This window comes from Pelodiscus sinensis, chromosome 2, assembly GCF_052426305.1.
Source record: "Pelodiscus sinensis isolate ZL-2025 chromosome 2, ASM5242630v1, whole genome shotgun sequence".
NCBI lineage: Eukaryota > Metazoa > Chordata > Testudines > Trionychidae > Pelodiscus > Pelodiscus sinensis.
In genome coordinates, this window is record NC_143053.1 from 51,116,268 (window position 1) to 51,137,502 (window position 21,235).

General features: G+C 45.0%; 1 protein-coding gene across 2 annotated transcripts in view; it reads right to left on the reverse strand.

Annotated features, from left to right (window-relative positions):
- Nucleotides 1–359: 359 nt before the first annotated feature.
- ZBTB10 (zinc finger and BTB domain containing 10) overlaps nucleotides 360–21,235 on the reverse strand; it is a 60,081-nt gene continuing 39,205 nt past the window's right edge. Inside the window, exons 3-5 of one of the 2 annotated variants that reach the window (XM_006135274.4) lie at nucleotides 17,170–17,307; nucleotides 13,906–14,081; nucleotides 360–3,135 (exon numbers count right to left, since the gene is read on the reverse strand). In XM_006135274.4, coding sequence (XP_006135336.2) covers nucleotides 2,830–3,135; nucleotides 13,906–14,081; nucleotides 17,170–17,307 — 620 coding nt within the window. In that variant the 3' untranslated portion in view covers nucleotides 360–2,829. The remainder of the gene's footprint in view (nucleotides 3,136–13,905; nucleotides 14,082–17,169; nucleotides 17,308–21,235) is intronic. The other variant, XM_075920468.2, reaches the window with a different exon arrangement.

Consider the following 21,235-nt stretch of genomic DNA (forward strand, 5'->3'; position numbering starts at 1 on the left):
GGGGGGGGGGGGGGGCTAGCTTCGCGTCTCCCTGGTCTGCTGAGGGGAAGCAGCTAGTGCAGGGTTGCCTCACCCCGTTTGTAAGTAGGGATCCGATATAAGTCGGATCCATGTAACCCGGGGACTGCCTGTATTTAAAATGAAAAATACTGAGCAATCAGCTTAGAGAATCTAGGTTTTAACTGTTCCGAAGAAGCTCCTTCACTTCTCAGCTGTAAGAACAAGTGCATCTCCTGTACTTATCCATTTCACATCAGATGACTGAAGAGCATCTCATGTTATATTAAGAAAACAATTTCTGACAAACAGTTAAACAAAGATTGTCACAGTACAACAGAAGAGTCTAAGACCAATCAATTATAAGAATGTTTGAATATTTATAAGTTACACTCAAATCTATATTAAACCCTGTTTTCAAAATATAACCAGAACAAAAGCACAACAATTCTGTAGTGTACCAAGTGTATATTTCAATTTACTGTATGCAATCTAACAACAAATTTGGTCATAATTTACCAGATATACATAAATGATTTAAGTAGTAAAAGAAGATTCAGTTTCAAGAGAATAAGTTCATACCTTGAGAAAAAAGTTAATACATTAAGAATGTAAAGCCAGGTCCAGTTTAAGCATTAAGTGAGCTGTATTCTAATAAAGCAGATTTAGGTGAATTTTTTTATATATATATATATATATATATATATATATATATATATATATAAAAATGATAGAGATAGAGAGACAGACCTACCAATTGTAAACTATGGCTTTAAAGGGGATGGAAAAAATCTTTTATGCTATACTTACATATTCACAAAGCAGAACATTACTTTAAACGTTTAAAATACTTTTTCATATGATCTTTGCCCAGCTAATTTCTACTTTGGACCCCACCAGAATTACACATTTCAGTCTAGAACAAAATGAGAAGATGTATTCTTCCATTAAAAAAAAACAAAACAACAAAAAAAAAAAACTAGTTCTGTCAGGTTTATAGTGCCGTGGAAACTACCAATGAAATAACTGGATGATAAAAAGATGCATTTTAATACCCATATAGCTGTAGTTCAACTTCTCAGTCTCATCCAGCAGAAGCAATGTCTAACATTAAATCACTGTTCTACTGAAATAAAAGAAAAACAATAAAGCTTGTCTCTTTAAATACATACCAACTTTGATCAGATGGAGCACCATTAAGATTCTGTCCGTCAAAGCATAGTTCAAAGTTTTCCACACAACTAGCATAATTTAGTTACCTGATATAAAATAGGAAAATATACTCATTTTAAAATTAAAACAAAAGCTGAAAATATGGGGACCCTCAATTTTTTATACAGTACAGTCACACTGGCCTAGCTATGTGTTATGATAAATGCTGTGCATATTTATTCATTGTGACATAATATTACATCAAATGCACTGTCCAATGATCAGCTAATTTATTAGGCTATGAAGTGAAGGAGTTTAACCTAAAGGTGCAATATCCTCCCCTCCCTCAGAAAGAGGCCTGAAGTCATTGGTACAGTATCACAAGTTTAGAAAAAAAGTCCATGGCTACAAAAATTCAAGTTTCAATGCCTCCTCAAAAACTGAAGTAAAGAGTGCTGGGAGTGGAGAATTCTAAAGGGTGAACTCAAATGAATATCATTTTGCTTTTGGTTTGGTTTTGTTTTTTTAAAAACGTTATAGCAAATTAATCCATTAAACATACATAATTTAACATTAAACACTAGAAACACCCCAGAAAATACAAAAGAATTAAAAAATTAGATCATGTGTGTTCATTTTAATGAATAACAATGAGCACAACAGCCTAGTGTCTAATTCATACTTCATAACAAAAACTAGCCAAAAGCAGACATTTATTGTAAATTAACAACCAAAAATTCAGATGTCATATAATATTTCTATGACACTTTCTCCATTTTGGGGACTCTAAGCTGTGTGTTGGACTGAGGTATACACTGGAGGGGGGGAGGGAAGAGATGGTCAACAGGGAATAATGCCAACAAAGATACTTAAAACAGGCAGCAATGCCAGAAAGTGTTTAATATAGTAAAATCTGCTATGTTACTCATACTCAAATCACAATCCTCCGTAGCATTAATTTTTCCTTGTGTGATTATTTCTCATTTGGTGAAAAAGAAATCGCTCTCTTGTAAATTCAAAATTGTCAAGAAATAAAGTCAGTAAATTAATACCAATAGTATCTACTCCAGTGCTTGTCACCTAGACCACAGGCAGGCTTAAAGCCAACTGATGAGTCAATTTAATTAGCATGTTCATATGATCTATACTGCATATTTACATTACTGAGGAGTTTAGACCATTATGGGTAAGGGGGAGGCAAGAGTGGTATGGCAAAGCCCTATTCTTGGAAATAAGAGCCACTAGCCCAAATTAGCCTCACCAGTTCACTGAAACTATGATTGAATTTGGGGAAGCTGTCATGTATTTCCATAACAAGATTGTAATATTCTTCATTCATGTTGAAGGATACATGAATGTGTAACATAATAAGTACAGTTACCATGTCTGAATAGGACCCAAGTAGCTATATCCTATAAATAATAAAAAATACATTTTCTTTTGATAACTGACTAGATGTGAGGACTCTGTATAATTCAACCAAATGGTTGTATGCTTTACAGTCCTGTGCAAATATCATAAAAAATTTAATAATCCTTTTTTGCTATAAGGCTTTGACCCTACAAATTTCACAGCAACACAACTACCATCCAGCCTGTACCATATTTTGCAAGCCTTCAGTCAAAGAACTCAAATTGTTAATCCATAGCGTCCAACTGCAGCATCCTTTTAAGTATGCCTTCAGTCATCTAAAGGCACACAGACTTCCCCAGATTCATCCCATCGAGACTGGTCATTCTGTTCTTCCACATCATCAACTAATTCTTCATCAGCTTCTCCAACTTCATTTTCCTCATATTCTTCATCTCTAGGGAAGTCTGCGTCCTGCACCTGGTCTACTCCCTCTTGCCCTCCTGGTTGAGATTTATCTGCACAGTCTACACAAACTCCATAGCGTCGAGATCCATGTCTTATTCCAACACTGGCTGCTAGCATGAAGATCTTCTTACACACCATACACTTGTACTTTTTATCCTTTTTATGCACCTGAACAGGAAGAGAAATGTTACTTAGAAAGAACTTACATTTGCAACATTTGGAGAAGCCTGCTGAATGAGCAAGACTTATTTGAGACAGGTTCATGCTTTCAGGTTCTCAAGAGCTTTTGATGCAAACTTTTGCTAGCCAAATGACAACAAGTGAGGAAAAAAAAGGCCTCTGAAAATTGAGAAGCAATATTTTCATTGCCTTAGCTGTTGTCCCCTACAAATTAAGCACCTGTTGTACAGTTTTATATAGATACTTGAAATAACATCCTTCATATTACATTTTAACTAATTAGTAATTTATTAGTTGAGTAGTTGATGGAAATGCCATCAACTAGTCAATAGGCACTTCAGTGTTCCTCTTTTGAAATGTACAAGAGCTCCCCCTGAGAACTCTTGTACATTTCAAAGCTGGCATGACAAACTGCGTGCAGCCAGCAGCAAGTCCCACTGACTCTGGGCTCCATGAAGGTGCTTACCCTTTGAAATGCACAAGAGGGGTTCAGCCAGCAGGGGCTCTTATACATTTCAAAGCAGAAGCGCCTTCATGGAGCCTAGGATCAGCTGGGCACTCCCCAGCTGACCCAGGGCTCTGCATGCTTTGAAATGTCGCACTGAAGCCAGGTATCAGCTGGGGAGTCCCCAGGTGATCCCGGGCTCCGCTTGGCATTTCAAAGCAGCAGCTCTGCATGGAGCCCAGGATTAGCTGTACAGTGTTGTCCCTCTGAAATGCTACTGCGGCCTTCCAAAGCAGCAGCGCTGCGTGGACCCCGGGGTCAGCTGGGAAGGCCACTAGAATCACTAAACAAGTCACTAAAACCCACAATTTGAAGCCAGATGGAAATTCCTTGGAGGGGAGGTATTTTCCCATATAACACTTAGACCTTGATAATATGGGAATGTTAACAGCTAGTGCTATAACTAGACAAGCTGTATATTTATAATAAGAATGGCTTTTTGTTTAGTTTTAACACCTTTCCATGCAACACAATTTGAACAGAAAGAAACCAATCATAGTGGAATACCAAAGTGCCCACAGGAGGTTATAGTGATATAACTGTTTAAATTCTTAGATTATACTGAAAAAGTTTACCAATTTAATTCTTGTGTCTAGAGGACTAAGTCTAAATCAGAGTGGGTGAAAAAAATAAAATTATACACAGGGGATACAATTTCAATCCATGCGTAAAAATCAGCAGAATTATCAGATCTTTTTTCATATCTTAAGCTCACTTGGACAGGGTGGGCAAAATATCTCACCAAGCCACCGGATCCAGCCCACAGGAGCTTCAGCCAAGACCCTGCCTCTGCCCTGCACACTGCTCAGAGAAGCAGCTCTGATAGCCATATGTTTCTCTGAATGCTACGAACCTGGGAACATGAAGAGATAGAGGCTTTGCGCACTGCCCTGCCTCCAGCACAATCTTGCAGCTCCCATTGGCAAAAAATGGCATATGATCCCCGCAGCTGGCTGCTCTGCACAGCATGCAGGACCTTGGATGGCAGGGAGCCTGGCTGAAGGAACCTGCTGGGCTGCTGGCCAGGAGTTGCCCACGTAAATTACCTACCAACCATAGCCTACATCTGGCACCTCAGTCCCTCTCCTCCTTCCCTCAACCCTTTGCTCCCCCTCCTGCACCTCTACCCCATGTGCTGTCCCTCTGTAATCCAAACCCTTTGAACCTCTGCTCCCGCATCCATATCCACTTCCAGAGCTTGCGCCCCAATCCCATCTCCCGCCCCCCCGGTCACATCCAAATCCCTCAAACAGGTTACAACCCTCTTCCAGACCTTGCACCTCCTCCAGTTCACAACTCCCTTCCAGACTCTGCATTTCCCCACGAGGTCAGAATCCTTTCCTGCACCCATACTTCCTTCCAGATCCTACACCCCAATCCCCTGCCCTAGCTCACATCCTAAACTGCTTCTCTACCTTCTGCACCACTTTCCCGTGTCACAACCTCCTGCCACACCCTGCAATCCCTCTCTTGCACCGCTCTTCTAGGTCAGAATCCTCTCTGGCATCTATATCCCTTTCTGGACCCTGTACCACCCCCCTCCTGCAACCCAGCCCTCTGCCCAAGATCACAACTCCTTCCCTTCACTCAAACTCCCTCCTGGATCTGGACCACCCCTTCCTGCACCCCAATCCCTCACCCCAAGCGACCTTCTGCACCTGAACTCTATCCCACACCTCCTCCATTAATATGGAAGAGTGTGGCTCATGACCACTTACGTTCTTGGGAGTGGCCCCCCCACAAAAATTATTGCCCATCCTGGCACTAGAATATTGCCCAATACTTAGGGCAATTCAACCCATTCCTCAAATGAAATTTTCTAACTCAGGATGTTAGAACTAAGATGTTGAGTATCAATTAATTCACTAATCGAATAGTCGATGCATTCGCACAGAGCCCCAGGGTCAGCTGGGGACTCCCAAGCTGACCCTTGGGCTCCATGTCGCACTGCCATTTTGAAACGCCACTGCGATGTTTCAAAGGAACAGCACAGCATAGCTGATCCTAGGCTCTGTGTGTCACTGCCCTTTTGAAACACCACTGTGGCGTTTCAAAGCGGCAGCGCTGCATGGAACCCAGAATCCCAGGCTCCGTGTGGTGCTGCCACTTTTGAAATACCCTCCTTTTCTTCCTTCCTTGCTGCCTCCATCAGATGAAGGTAGCAAGGAGGGGGGGAAGCAACTAGTCCTTAATATCCCTAAATAAAACCAGCTGTTCACTGCAGTTGAAGTCTCGTGGTACAGAGAACATCACAACGGAAAAGATATAATTTGGTATGACTAATACAATGTTCTTTTACTCCGAGCTCAGACTGAGTCACTAGACAAGCAGCACCATATACAAGACACCTCTTTCCCATTGTTTTCTTGTTTCCCAGAATTTATGCTTTAATTTTTTTTTTTAAAAAGTTACGGCTCTGGATAAGATGGTTACTTACCTCGTAACTGCTGTTCTTTTAGAGGTGTTGCTTATGTCCATTTCACTTGGGTGTGTGCGCACCATGTGCACAACTCCTGGAAGCTTTACTCTTAGCAGTACCCGTCAGGCCAGCCAGGCAGCTCCCTAGAGAGGTGCCAATATGTCCACGCATATATTCACCTGCTGGCCCCCAACCTCGTCAGTTCCTTCTTGCTGGACATTCCGACAAAGGGGAGGTGGGAAGGATTGGAATGCACATAAGCAACACATCTCGAAGAACAACAGTTATGAAGTAACCGTCTTTTCTTCTTTGAGTACTTGCTTATGTCCATTCCACTTAGGTGATTCCCAAGCACCCCCACGGAAGCGGGGTCGGAATCCTACACTGGAACGGACTGCAGCACTGCTCTACCAACCGCCGCATCCTGTCTAGCCTGCTGCGTGATTGCATAATGGTTAGCGAATGTATGGAGCGAAGACTAAGTGGCCGCCCTGCAAATGTCTATGATTGGCATCTGCGCCAAGAACGCCGTGGAGGCGGCCAGGGCGGAGTGGCCCATGAGAGATGGCGCCAACTTCCCTTTGAAGTCATAGCATGTCCTGATACATGCCGTAATCCACGAGGACCGGCATTGAGCTAACACTGGACAATCCTGTCTGCTATAAAGAAGAAGAGCGGAGCAGATTTCCGAAATTGTCTCGTCCTTTCTAAAGGAAAGGCAAGGGCCCTTCTAATGTGTGTAATGTTTGCTCCCTCCCATCCACATGCGGTTTTGGGTAAAAAACCGGAAGAAATATTTCTTAAGACGTATGAAACAGGGACACTACTTTAAGCAAAAAGGTGGGGTTTGGACGTAGGGTCACCTTATCATATATATTAGTAGCCCAATGTTTATGACTAACGCTGAAATGATGGCTGTTCCCTTTGGGTGGCGCTGTTGCCTCCCGCCATGGTGCTCAGCTGACTTCTGCACTGCTCAGCCAGACTGCCGGAGGGAAGCAAGCGGCCGTTTGGGCCCCGCTCTTCCCAGCTGCATGGGGAGCACGGGGCCCAAACGGCCACTTGCTCCCCTGCAGCGGCCTGGCTGAGTGGCACAGAAGTCTGCCGAGCGCCACAAGGCGAAAGGGGGGGGGGGGGGGAGAGCGGTGATGTGCAGTGTGACAGCAGCTCCAGGCTCTGCCTCCGGGCCCTGAATGTCACCGGCCCTGTCCCCCTTTGCCTCCTGCTGTGGCGCTCGGCTGACTTCTGCACCACTCAGGAGCAAGTGGCGCAAGCGAACGTTCGGGATACGCGCTCCCCATGCAGCACGGGGAGCATGGAGCCCAAATGGCTGTCTGGGCTCCGCGGTCCCCCGAGTGAGAGGCAGGAGGCGGAGGAGAGCTGAGAGACTGGAGGCTCAGGAGAGAAGACCGACGTGGAGGAGAGACCTGAAAATCCTATCTTATGACGGGTTAATTGGCTAGCCCTTAGAGAATATCGTATAAGGTGGCTCCAAAGAGAGGGCTCGCAATTCCAATACCCTCCTAGTGGAGGTGATAGCCACCAAAAGAGGTCATCTTCATCTAGGACAAGTGGGAGAGAGAACAAGTAGCCAGTGGCTCAAATGGAGCCTGCATAAGGCCCCGGAACACCAAATTCAGGTCCCACTGTGGAATAGGCTGCTTAACCTGGGGTAGAGCCTATCTAGACCTTTCAGAAACAACTTGACAGTAGTGTGGAAGACAACAAAGTGTTCCCCGTCACCCTTGTGAAAGGCCACAATAGCCACAAAGTGTACCCTGACAGATGAGGTAGACAACCCCGTTGAACGACGCCAAGGAGATAGTCCAAAAAAATCAGGGGGATGGGCACCGACACACGGTGCCCCCTTTCCTTTGCAACCCAGATTGAGAACCTCCTCCACTTGGCGCAATAGGTCACCCTAGTGGAAGGCTTCCTGCTTTCCAAATGTACTTTCTTCACTGAGTCTGAACAGAGGACCTCCCGTTCATGCAGCCATGGATCTTCCAAGCCATGAGATGGAGGGACTGCAGGTTTGAGTGACACATAAGGTCCTCACCAAGCTCCTATGTCAACAGGTCCAGGACCAGAGGATGGGCAATGAGCTCCACCACTGACAGGTACTGCAATGAGAATCAGCATTTACTTTGTACCTTCTGACCCTCAGGAGCACCTTGTGAACCAAGAGGAAGGGAGGAAAAGCATATAGGAGACCCTCTGGCCACTGCATCACCAAGACATCCCCTACGGACCCCAGGTACTGTCCCCGGTACGAGCAAAACCTGGGAAACTTCGTGTTGAATCGAAGCAAAGAGGTCTAGGAGGGGAGCTCCCCACCTGCATAAGAGAGCACTGACCACTTCTTCCTTGAGAGATCACTCGTATACTGAGAATGCTCTGCCGATTTCATCTGCCAGTGTGTTGCAGGCCCCCAGGAGACAGACCTGTAGGCAACCTATTTTCTGCACAATGCAGAGGTCCTAGAGGGCTAGTGCCTCTTGGCAGAAAGGAGAAGACCGAGCACCACCTTGTCGGTTGATATAATACATTGCTGCCATGTTATCCATCAGAACAGAAACACAGTTGTCTCTCAAATGAAGGAGGAACGCCTGGCAGGCCAGCTGACATTGAGATGTAACCCCTTTTCTGCCCCAGAATACACACCTTACATCTGTAGCTCCACCAGGTGGGCTCCCCATCCGGCATCTGAGATATCCATCCCCAGTTGCGCTGGGGGGTGGGGAATGGGGGGCAGGGAGGGGGAGAGAGGGAGGTGCACTGAGCAAACAGAACCCCATCGCACACTTCACTCTCCCTCAGCCACCAATCCGACACTGATAGGACCTCCGGAGGAATGGTGACCACAGCATCTATGGGGTTGCAGGCTGGCCTGTAGACCTTTGCCAACTAGGCCTGGAAGGGTCGGAGGCACAGTCTGGCATACTGCACCATGTAAGGGCATGCTGCCATGTAACCCAACAGTCTCAAGCATTGGCTCGCCAGGCCACCTGTGACCACGAAGGCACTGGATAATTTCCTTCATGGTTTCGAAGCTGGGGCTTGGAAGGTACGCCCCACCCTCTTGCGGCGTCTAATCTTACTAATTCTATCACCTGAGTGGGTACGAGGGTCGACTTTGCTTCATTCAACAAAAGACCCAGTTGCGAAACGGTTTGCTTAGTTATTGCAATATAAGTCTGTACCTGGTCCCTGGAACAACCCAATGAGCCAATTGTCTAAATAGGGATAGAGGTGTAGCCCCCCCTCTTCCTCAGGAAGGCTGCTACCACTGCCATGCACTTGGTAAACACCTTGGGCACAGTGGGCAGGCCAAACGGCAGCACTGCAAATTGATAGTGGTCCCTCCCCACCACGAAGCGTAGGAACTTCCTGTGATGAGGGACAATATAAATGTGAAAGTACACGTCCTTCAAATCGAGGGCAGCATACCAGTCCCCTAGATCGAGTGATGGGATAAGGAACGCTAACGTCACCATTCTGAACCTTGATTTCCTTATGTAGGCATTGAGCCCTCTTAGGTCCAGGATGGGGCGCAGATGAAGAAGTAGTGGGAATAAAAACCCTTCCCCCCCCAAAAAAAAATTGACTGGGACATCTTCTACTGCCCCCAGAGATAGGAGCGAGGAAACCTGCTGTCAAAGGAGGTACTCATGAGAGGGGTCCCTGAAGAGGGACAGGGAAGGGGAAGATGAGAGGAATGAGATAGACTATCCCCTCGCCACAGTATCGAGGGCCTACCAGTCCAAAGTGATAGTGCTCCAAGAGCAGTGGAAAGGGGAGTCTGTCTGAAAAGGGGTGATCTAGTGTTGGGGCTGGTATGTCATCCTTTGGCGCACCTTCAAAGTCCCAACCTCTGGCCCTAGGACTTATTAGGGAGGTCCTTGGTTCCGGTCAGAGACCGAATGGGAGTGTCTCCAGGGACCCCTAGTGCTATTCCCCCTATTCCTGCATCTACTGTCAAACCCAGCTCCCTGATGGTATCCCCTCTGCGGCCTCAGGTTCAGCGAGCAATGCTGAAGGGCGGGAGTGTGAATCCCTAGGGACTTCAATGTTGCCCTAGAATCTTTGAGGCTGTGGAGCCTACTATCCGTCTGCTCCAAGAATAGCCCTGACCCCTTTGAAGGGCAAGTCCTGGAGCATTGTCTGCACCTCTGGGGAAATGCCGGAGACCTGAAGCCACAAACTCCTGCTCATAACTATGCCCGTGGCCATAGAATGTGCCACAGAATCCACCACGTCAAGAGCAGCCTGAAGAGCTGACCTGGAGACCACCTTTCCTTCCTCTGTGAGCTCCGCAAATTCCTGTTGAGAGTCCTGCGGGAGCTAGGCTATGAACTTATTGACTGCCACCCAAGAGTTATACACATACCTGCTGTCCATAACTTGCTGGTTCGCAGTCCTCAGCTGGAGTCCAGCCATTGCATAGGCCTTTCTCCCCAAGAGGTCGAGTTTCTTAGACTCTTTACTCTTAAGAGTAGGACCCCTTTGCCCTTGCCTCTCCCTTTGGCAGGAGGCTTGTACCACTGCTGAGCCAGGTGGTGGATGGGTAAACAAATGTTTGTGGCCTGCTTGTAGCACATAATATCACCTCTCGATCCCTTTCTGAATTGGTGGTATGGAGGCAGGGGTCTGACAGACTCTTGGTGATTTTAGCCACGGTTTTATTGAGAGGTAGGGCTATTCTTTCTGGGGCATCAGCTGTAATTATGTCCACCACTGGGTCCGCATCCTCTGAGCTCTTTGGCCTGCACCCCCAAGTTTTGGGCCAGGTGCCTAAGTAGATCTTGGTGTACCTGCATGTCCATAGTTGGCATAGCCAAGGCTTGATCTGGTGACAAAGATGAAGAGTCCCTCAGCGGAGGTGGCCCTCCTGCAGGCACATCCACTCTGGTTGGGAAGTTGTGTCGGGGCCTGGCCCAATGCAGGCGGCTGCTGCTGCAAGCAAACTGAGATCCCCACCAATCCCAGAGCGCTGGCTCTACTCTCTGACCCGGGGTCCCTCAAGAGCAGGGTAGCTGAGGGGGTAGCTCTGCGTGGCAAGTATTATGAGGCCATCACTAACCCTGACCTTGATGAGCCCTGGCGGTATGCCCATGGGGTCCAGAATGGCCACTGAAGGAATAGTTACTATTGAGATGGCCATGATTGCACCGTAGGTGGGCTGGACCTCCTTGACCGGTGCCAAGAGCTGGATCGGTACCAGGAAGTCAACCTATGTGGGGACCTTGACCTCCGCGAACTGCCAGAGCGCTGTGATGTGGCTCTAGACGATATGGATTTTACCTCTGACTAGGAGTAGTCGTCCAATGAAGACTACAGCGGTGCCGCAGCTGACACCTGGCCCTTGCTGGCTGCGCTGAGCCATTGCCGATGGCTTCTATCAGTGCTGTGCTGGTGGAGGGCATGGCCGTGGACTTCAGTGCCAAACGATACAGTGCCGGCGTCCCTCATGGATGGCCATCCTGCGCCGCTGGGGGTCAGTACTAGCAGCGTAGCCAGTGCCAGACCCAAATCTCCTCTCAGCGTCTGGGGAGGAGGTGTGAACTCAATCAGCTCCTGAGCTGCTCCAGAGTCAACAGCTGTGGGACCTCCTCCACGGACAGGTCCTTAGGTTTCTGGCTACTCACCTGCTACTTGGTCCATGCTGATGTCGCTCCTGAGATGGGGCCTTAGGTCATCCTTCTCACGGACGTACCCATGTCCCTTGTGGAGGATGATCTCCCTCTCCGCACCTTCTTGCGGGCATCCAGTGCTGGGGACTGGAAGTAGTGCTTCAGTGCCGACCAATGCTCCACGTCGTGGAGCACCTTGACGAGTGTCCAACCTCCTGCACCGACTCTGGTGCACTCCTTACCGCCAGTGTCATCTCTGGTGCCTGGGGTTGTAACGCTGATTCCATTAAGAGAAGCTTAAGTCTCGAGTTGTGTTCTCTTTTGGTCCTCAGCTTGAAGGATTTGCAAATTTTGCAGGAGTCTGTGAGGTCTTTCCCCACAAGCACTTCAGGCACTTCTTATGCGGGTCCTCAAGGGGCATAGGTTTTGAGCAGCGCGTACAAGGTTTGAAGCCCTGGTGCCCTGACATATCCCCCACAAGGGAATGTGTGTGTGTGGGGGGGGGGGGAATGAAGACAAGCTCTTTCCTAACTATTCTACAACCAATAACTCCAAACAATGAGTAACTATTTATACTAGATAAGCTAAGGGCAGGCATTCCAGCAATCATGGGGGGGAGGAGAGGGGGTGTGTGTAAGAAGGAACTGAGAGGGTTGGGGGTCAGCACGGGAATATATGCACGGCCATATCGGCACCATTCTAGAGGACTCCCTGGCTGGCCCGACAGGTACTGCTAAGGGTAAAAAGCTTCCAGGAATTGTGCACGTGGCACATACACACCTAAGAGGAATGGACATAAGCAAGCACTCAAAGAAGCAGCAATGGTTGCTTCAACACCACACAAAAAAGCCAACTAAGTTTAACAGATGCGGTGATGTTGGCAAAACCTGGAATGCCTCCTCAGAGGTACCAGCATCCACTGAAATGAATGGGGCAACTGAACTCAGATGCTCAACGACAGTATTTTAAATAATCAATATTGTTAAACAGCTTCATTGTTCAATGAAGCGAACTTAAAGGAGAGGGAGGTGACTATTAGGAAGAGGTTTACACAGGGCACCAAAAGACCCCTTTTTTAAGAACAGGGGAAGAATAAATTCTGGAGTATACTACCATTTTCCCTTCCCACAATCAAGAAGCAGCCAAGCTCAAGGAACCTATCAAAATTTAGCACAACAACATGTTACTTCTTCTCTTCCAAAGGGGAGACAAGCGCAGGAAGCCCAATAGGGCTTATAAGCTCAAACATCTCCTCAATGAGGCTCTAACCACCCAGTGGAGCTTATGTATGTATTCAGGTCATTCTCAGAGGAAGACAAGACCTAGTCTTCTCTTGCAGCGGGAAATTGGAGATGTTCAAAATGCAATCACATCTTCTGCAAGTGGTATCTCATGAGGATAGTACTTTCAAAAATACCATGATCTCTTTTACTACTGCTTTTGCTGCTTCCCTAAAGCTGAAATATTCATGTACCTAGGATTTATACAGCACAGCAATAAAAATGAAACTTGAATCGGTCAATCCCTTTTAATCTACACAGAAAAAAAATGATCAAAATCCCTGCTTTTTCATCTAATCACAGCATTTCAAGATTAGTTCTTATGGCCAGTTAATATACATGCATCCATAAAGCAGGTTAGTGAGCGAGCAAACTACTCAATCCCAATTTACGTGGAACATATGAAAGACAAGTTTTCATTTTTAGCATTAAGTTGGAAACAGGTTGGCTCACCTTAGATTTCTGAAGTACATAATACACATCATCCCATCAAATGGGCTTTGGATGAACATAGCTGCAACTTCAAGGCACTTCGGAGAAACTGACTAGCGGGTTGTCAGTTTGAGTGAAAAGATGTTATATTCAACTGCTACCTTAGTAAGTGAAGGTTTCTTTTGGTCTAATAACCATGTAAAACCATGCATTTCTGCTCTTTTGTCACTTTCTCAATCCTCCTGAAACATCCCAAAATGTACATGCCACCCCCAGGGAAGATTTTTGGAAACAAATTTCAGAGACAATAGTGAGCTTTCAAGATGGGAATTAAAGGTAGATATAGCTGTCCTGGCACTATGTAGACTCAAACTTGGTTACTTTACTGTAAAACCGATACTATTCGCATGTCAAATCTCATATGAAATCATTTCCTACCAAAGATTAAGAAACATTTGAGAGCTTTAAAAAACACAAAATGTGACCTACCAAGGAATGTCTTTTTACATGCTCTCTTCGAGTAAACAGCTTCCCACAGATGTCACAGCTAAAAGATCTAACTCCTGTGTGAATGAGCAAATGTCTCTTTAGTGTTCTTCTGTATTTGGCTACATAATTACAGTGTGGACACTTCAGTTTGTTCATGATTAGAGCAGATGAATCACCTAAAAAAAATAAAAAAAAAAGAGGCTCAGTGTTTAGTAACAGTAGAAAATGAAACAGGACTATTTTCTGATACAGTCTAGTATAACAAACAGCAAAAGGCTTTTGCACTAAACAGATGTCAAAACTACCTAGGTCAGAAATGTGTTGATCCAGGATCCGTTGACACTAGGGATATAAATGATTAACTGATCAGCATCCCAGCTGATGCATATCAGTTGCAATTAACCGGAGAGGGCTGGAGCAGCAACCCACTCAATGTGGGCAAAGGGCTGTTCCAGTCTGGAGGGGCCCACTGCAGGCAGGTGATGTTCCACCACAGCCAGAGCAGCCCCCATCCACAGCAAGCCTGGCCCAGTTAACTGATTAAATCAGATTTTACACCCCTAATTGATATTGACCAAATAAGCACAATTTGACTGAAGTGCCCATTTAATAAATGTTAGCTCCAATGGAGTCTGATTGTCATTAGGGATGTTAAATTTCAATTAATCAGCTAATCAAGTAGTTGATGGAATTAGATTAGTCAAATAGGGTGGGGAGGGGGGGAAGTTCATTATCTCACTGTGCTTCTCTCTTTGAAATGTATAAGAACCAGCCATGGCTCCTGTACAAAAAGAGAGATGCAGCAGGTTCCCACTGCCTCTACCCCTTTGAAATGCACAAGAGCCGCATGCAGTTCCTGCATATTTGAAAGGGAGACACACGCCGGGAACTCAGGCCAGCAGGGACAAAAGCAGTTCCCCTGAACCTCTTCTTCAAAATCTACGAGAGCCGCAGGCAGTTCTTGCGCATTTCAAAGAGACAGAGGCAGTGGGACCTGCTGCATCTCTCCCTTTGAAACAATCGCTCACTCTGGTCCGACTGTTGCTCTTCTCCCTTCGACATGTACAAGAACCAGCCTTGGCTCCTGTACATTTCAATCTCCACTCTTGCTGTTTCCCCATTGCCCTCTGCCTCCCCTGCACCCCACATAGACCATGCTGGGGGGAACTAGCTTTTAAGCTGGCTCCTCCCAGCACCGGCTCATGGAAAGTATTTTGATAGTGATATATTCATAGTGAATTGTATTATGATTTTAGAATCATAAAGTTACTTGAATTAATGAAGGTATTTCTTTATATAATTGCCTCCACAGAACTTTGCTTATACTCCCTTCTTCCCCTCTAATTCAGAGCTCAGATGCACTTTCTAGAGGCTATGAACAACTGGGGTATGGTCAGGAGGTTAGAGGGGCAATTATATTCTTGGGCCACTGATGGTAGAACTCAGTCAGACAAACCCACATTACAAGAAATGTTAAGATGCTATAGTACTACGTGACAGAAGGAATGGAATGGGTCTTAGGTCTCCACAGCTAGACAGAACTCAGGAACTGTTATGGGGCTGGCTATTCATTTCTTCACCCAATGAAGACATGAACACAAGACACACACAGGACTTAACTGCAACCAAAGCTTCTAAAACATTTTTTTTAAGGGCATGTGGCTATGCACCAGATGGACTCCATGGAGTCAGTATCAGGGAAGATATAGCAAATACTTGTATGAGTAAACAGAAAGTACTGCTTGTTGGTACAAAGATTTAATTAATCTATAAATGGATTTTAAGTGTTTGTAGTCTTCAAAAAATTGTATCAATAGCCAAGCACTCACTTTGAAGCATCTAAAAGATCCATAACATTAATTATAAGAATGTCACCTTTAGAAATCCTATCCCAGAACTGACTGAACTTGTACTCCTCTACATTAGGCATGTTAGTTAATGTTTATTTCTGTAAACATGTAACCCCTGAATTTTTCAGCGGTTACACGTTTACACATGGGGGAAGACAGTGCTCATAGGGCTCCCCGTGAGTACCAGTTCCTGCCTGCCCCCTCCCCGCTGCCTCTTAGGCAGCAGTGCGGTGGGGCGACGGAGGGGACGGGGGACGCGGCAGACAGCTCTGCAGAGCTAGTACGTGCAGGGAGCCAACTTGAAAGTAGGCTTCCCACGCGTACTGCCTGCCCCCAACCACCATCCACGCTGCTGCCTCTTTGGAAGGCAGCAAAGAAGGGGGAGGCAGGCAGCTTCGTAGGAGTAGGCTCCCGCTTTCCCCCTCCTTATTACCTCTAATACAGAAGCAGCAAGGGGGTGGAGTATGTGTAGTCATTAAGATTAACCGCTAAGCCCAAGCTTACTGGTTAATTGTGTAAACAACTATACACTAACATCCCTATTCCACATTCAGACAGACGTAGTCAATAGGCAGACTGCAGACTAAATTTGGAGTACTAGATGCTTTTGAATGGGCCACCAAAAAAAAAAAAAAAAAAAAAAAAAAAAGCGCCTTATTTACTTTACCACCATTACTGTTATTGAAGTGTGAAAAATGCTGTTCCAGAGTCTAGACCTTGACTATACTATGACCAAGGAATACGAACATTGACAAAAGTCAGAAAAATATCCTTCATAAAGCATTCTGAGTTCTGATAAGGGATAAAAAGGACTAAATATTATTACTCAATCTGTATGTTCCTAGAACAGCTGCTTTATTAAGAAGGGGTATGTTTCATTATTATTCTATATTCTCAAAATCTTCAGAAAGTTTGCCTACAGCTAACCCCTAACTAGATCTATGCATTGGGGAAAGAATGGGAGTGAGGAATGTTGCCCCAAGAAGGGAAAGACCACCCAACATAGGTCTCAAGAGAAGATGCTTTTAGCCATGTTGAAAGGCGATATGGATTGCACCAACCAAAACTTAACATGTTAAGTGACGCTATATTTTATCTGCATGCTAATCCATATATCCTAAATTGACACTAAGAGCCTAATGTTTTTACAAATGCTAACCGGCTAGTTTTCTGTGAGCAAAGCTACTGTGACATCGCCAAAGGGAAGATTACAAGTATCGCTACTTGTGAGTGAGTATTTATGAGTTTCATATAACCCAGGATTTTTAAAAATAAACTCAAGAAGTCTGCTGGCCAGTTCTATGCAGAGGTCAGACTAGATGATTTCAATGATCCCTTCTGGGCTCAAGCTCTATCATAACAGTGAAAGAAACAAGACCTAAAACAGGGGCTTTGAAGGGAAAAAATTACTTGCCATTTTCCCAAGCTTCTTTTGGCCAAGATTCCGGCAACAGTCCATACTTGAAGTCATTTGAAGCACCCGGCAACAATCCATACTTGAAGTCATTTGAAGTACCAGGCAACAATCCATACTTGAAGTCATTTGAAGTACCTGTTACAAGTAATGTTAACTTGATTTATACAGAATTCTACAGAAGAGAATTCTTGAAAAGTTTGTTTTAAAATATAACTTTTCAGAGAAGCTTTATGACTAAGGTTCTGCTTAACTTATGATATTGCAGAAATTGCAGATTCCAAAGTATGAGGCATCCACTGCAATTCTGACCTCTGATGCACCCTCTAAAGCCCTGGGTGGCTGACAGGAGTGAGGGGGACATTGTTGAAAATAATGGACTTTATTAGCACAAATAGGGTCCATTACCACCTATGGTCTCCACAATTTTCCATGGCTTGTTTGCAATCATCACCCCAATTTGACAATTTCATCTTGGAAGTCAAGAAGGGAGTTATTTATGAATTGATCAGAGTAAATTTATTCACCAAACTCTGGGATTTTTAGATTACAGCCCTGGATAATTTTATCCTCCCCATGCTGGGAGATTCTGCAAAAATGAATGCATTTTCATGCAACAAAATCCTTATGGGTCAGTTCCACTCTAAGTCTTCATTCCCCACACTCCCCCCGCCCTCCCACACACTTTGCCCCCCATTTACATACACCAGAAAAATCGTTAGTGGAAACTTCCAGCCACTGACAGAGCTACACTATCTCTCTCATTGAGATTAGCTATATTGACAGTGTTCCATCAGTACAATAAAGTCTACATCAGGCGAGGGAAGACAGCCTCTGTGGGCTGGATTTGGCCCGCCAAATCGGCTGATTCAGCCCATGGTCTGGGGATGGGAAAGCACGCAAAGTTTCTTCCCGGCACCAGGGGCGCATAGCACTTAGAGTGAACCGCGAGCTGTTTTGACCAGCTGGAGGTTCTTCTAAGTGCCACATGCCTCTGGCAGGGTAGAGGGCAAAGACTTGATGCACTCCCATTCCAAGGCCCTGACTGGCCTGGGGGTGGGGGGAAGTGCATAAAATCTCCTCCTGACACCAAGGGTGTGAGCAGGGGGCAAAGACTTCACATGCTCCCGCACGCCCCAGACCAATCAGGGTCGGTGGACGGGAGAACACAGGAAGCATCCTGTCCCTTCTGCTCAAGGCCCCACCCCTTCCAGGGCAGCCTGGGACTTCACATTTCTGAAATGGACCCCCTTCAAAAATTATGGCCCACCTCTGGTCTACATGATCAGTTTTGCTATCATACTTGCATTGAGCAGACAGTAAAATTCTTCTCCATTTCCAGCCAAAATAGCCATGCAGGCAAAATTTATGTAATTCAGACCATGCCATATACCTAGTGCCTTACAACAGGTGGAACAAAGTACCTTTACTTGCACGGTTATTACATGCATACTGGGGGTTGTACTGCTACATCAGGAGAGGACTGACAGTATACTTCCTTTCTGTTGGGCAAGGTATATACAGAAACATCTATCATTAATTTTTCACTAGCATGGTGTAAGTAAAAATCTAATCAACATCAGATTATATGCATCAGTTTTCTTCTGTTGCTTAAGAAGCATTATGGATTATGCTTGACAGTGGTGTGACTACAACACACACAGGAAAACTGCTCAAAGGGAGCCCAAATGAAGCTAACAGGTGTCTGAAATTTTTTTGTCATGCAGCTGGATAGCCAGGTACCAGCTACAGTCCATGTGGGATCAATCATGCAACTGATTTCAGCAATTAAGTCTCAGTAAACACAAAGCCTCAGCTCCCAGTGAGTAAACAGGAAGTTATTCTGCTGCCAACAGGATTGTCCCAAGGATTTGGTTTGGGGTTTTTGAGGACAGTGGGAGGAGAGGAGAGGAAATGAAAGGAAAGGAGAGAAGCAGAGAACTCCGACCATTTTAGTTCTCATGCCTGGCTGGTGAAGGTAAGGAAGTGGCAATGTAATTTTCCTTTGATTCCTGGAAATCAGAATGAAACTGTGCAAAAGTAGTTTTTTCAAATTTTAGATCATACCAGATCATTCCTGTGTCCATGCTCCTGCACACAAGAAGTAGTAGTAGTAGTAGTAGTAGTAAGAATTCCCTCATCTTGAAGATAATATTGTTGATTACAGTACAGGCATCTCACAATAGCTCATTTAATGAAACAAGAGACACACATAGGTTAAGTTCCTATTGCTTATGAATACGTCAAAATTCTCACACAAATAAAATCCTCCCTTTGAGGTGAAAAGTATGGAAGAATGGTGATCTATATATCCCACCCTGCGTAACTAAAAGTCTCCAGGTCTGTATTAAAACCACCACCACCACTGGACAGTGACGATAGGTAATCACTTCAAAACAGAATGGATAATTGCTATAATCCTCCTGATCTTCAAGTGTAAAAGCCAATAGGTGTCATCCAAAAAGAGAAAGAGAAAGCTTTTTTGGAGAGGCACTATGTGATCAAAGTTTTTAGCAACTCTAAACTAAAAGCCTCACATCTGCAATACTAATAATCAGGGCATGACAAACGGCAGCCCCGCAGCGCGCATACACAAGACTCGCATTGCACACGCGTCCACTGCCAGTGAATGGGGGACCGGCTGAAATGATTTGTCAAGCCCTGCTTATAATCAAACCCTGTGTCTTGAGATTGTTTACACTACAAGCCTATGTAGAGTATCACAATTGCCTTGCAAGAACCGACTAGACTAAAGGTTTATGGCAACGGTTAAGGATATGATTGTCATAAAATAATGCAGTAGATAGGGTAACTTGAAATCAGACTTAGCAATTTTCATTTTCTATATGAGACCTCCTCAGTTATAGTTTTACCGGTTCTCTGTCAGAGAGACCCCTATATAAAGGTAAGGAAACTTATGGTAGATATAGTGGACAACCAGAACACCAAAAAGGAGAACACACCATTTTTGGCTCAATTAATAATCAGCAATTAGGAGTCTTACTGCTACTAACAGGAGTGCCCAGGCCCCTTACACAATAAGAAACAGGGTCACCTGGTGCAGAGTGTGTCAAGGCATTTAGTAGGAGAATCACTGCACAAACATTTTACAATTGTGTTTTAACACAAGAGAAGTGAGCAGAAAACAGGAGACAGGCAATATGCTGCACCCGGAGCAGCCATTATGCAGTTTATTTAACTCATTAGCTGGTTTCAATTTAAAATAAAGAGGCAACTTACCTAACAGATATCAGTTACATTTTATCATAGACATAGTCGAGACAGCTTTTTAAAAGTGACTTGGAAGTGGTTTAATGAGCATTAGTAAGAAAATTATAGGCACTAAAGCCATTTGAAGAGGGTGACAAGAGACTGCTTTGTTAATGGAACAATACAGATACAAGAAAGGATAGTTAGCAGCTAGTTTGAAAAACAAACAGCATAAGGATCAGAAGTTTAATCAAGAGAAGGGAAGAGTTAGAGCAGTGGTCCCCAACCTTTTTGTGGCCAATAGCACATTCACGTTTGCAGAAGAGTGTGGCAGGCGCCAACAATTTTTCAAGGCTTATTTTATATTTGTACAGTAAAGAATATGAAAATCATATTTAATATATGAAACCTAAGATAAAAAAGGGTAATTTTACATGTAAAAGGTATTAAATTATTCAGCAGTTACTTTCACCTTATGTGAATTTGCTATTGTCATATTAAATGTGAATTGGGTAAATTGGATAGAAACTTAATTTAGCTGGATAATTTTTATGTTAATTATGTTGTAATTTTAAAACAATTCTGCATTAATAAAAGGGGGGGGATGTCCAAATGTTGAGCAAAAAAAGCACCCTCCCCCCAAAAAAAATCATGGCACCTTTAAATCTCACACTCCCCATCCCCACCATGTCTCCTCACTTTGCTCCATCAACTCCCCTGGTGCCTGCTGCCCCCCAACCTCTCACCCTCCTCTGCCGTCCTGACTCCTGCCCTTCTCACTGCCCTCAGCCTTCCTGAGACCTGCCCCCCTCCACCAGCCCTTCTCTCCCCCTGGGCCCACTCCTCCAGTAGCCCC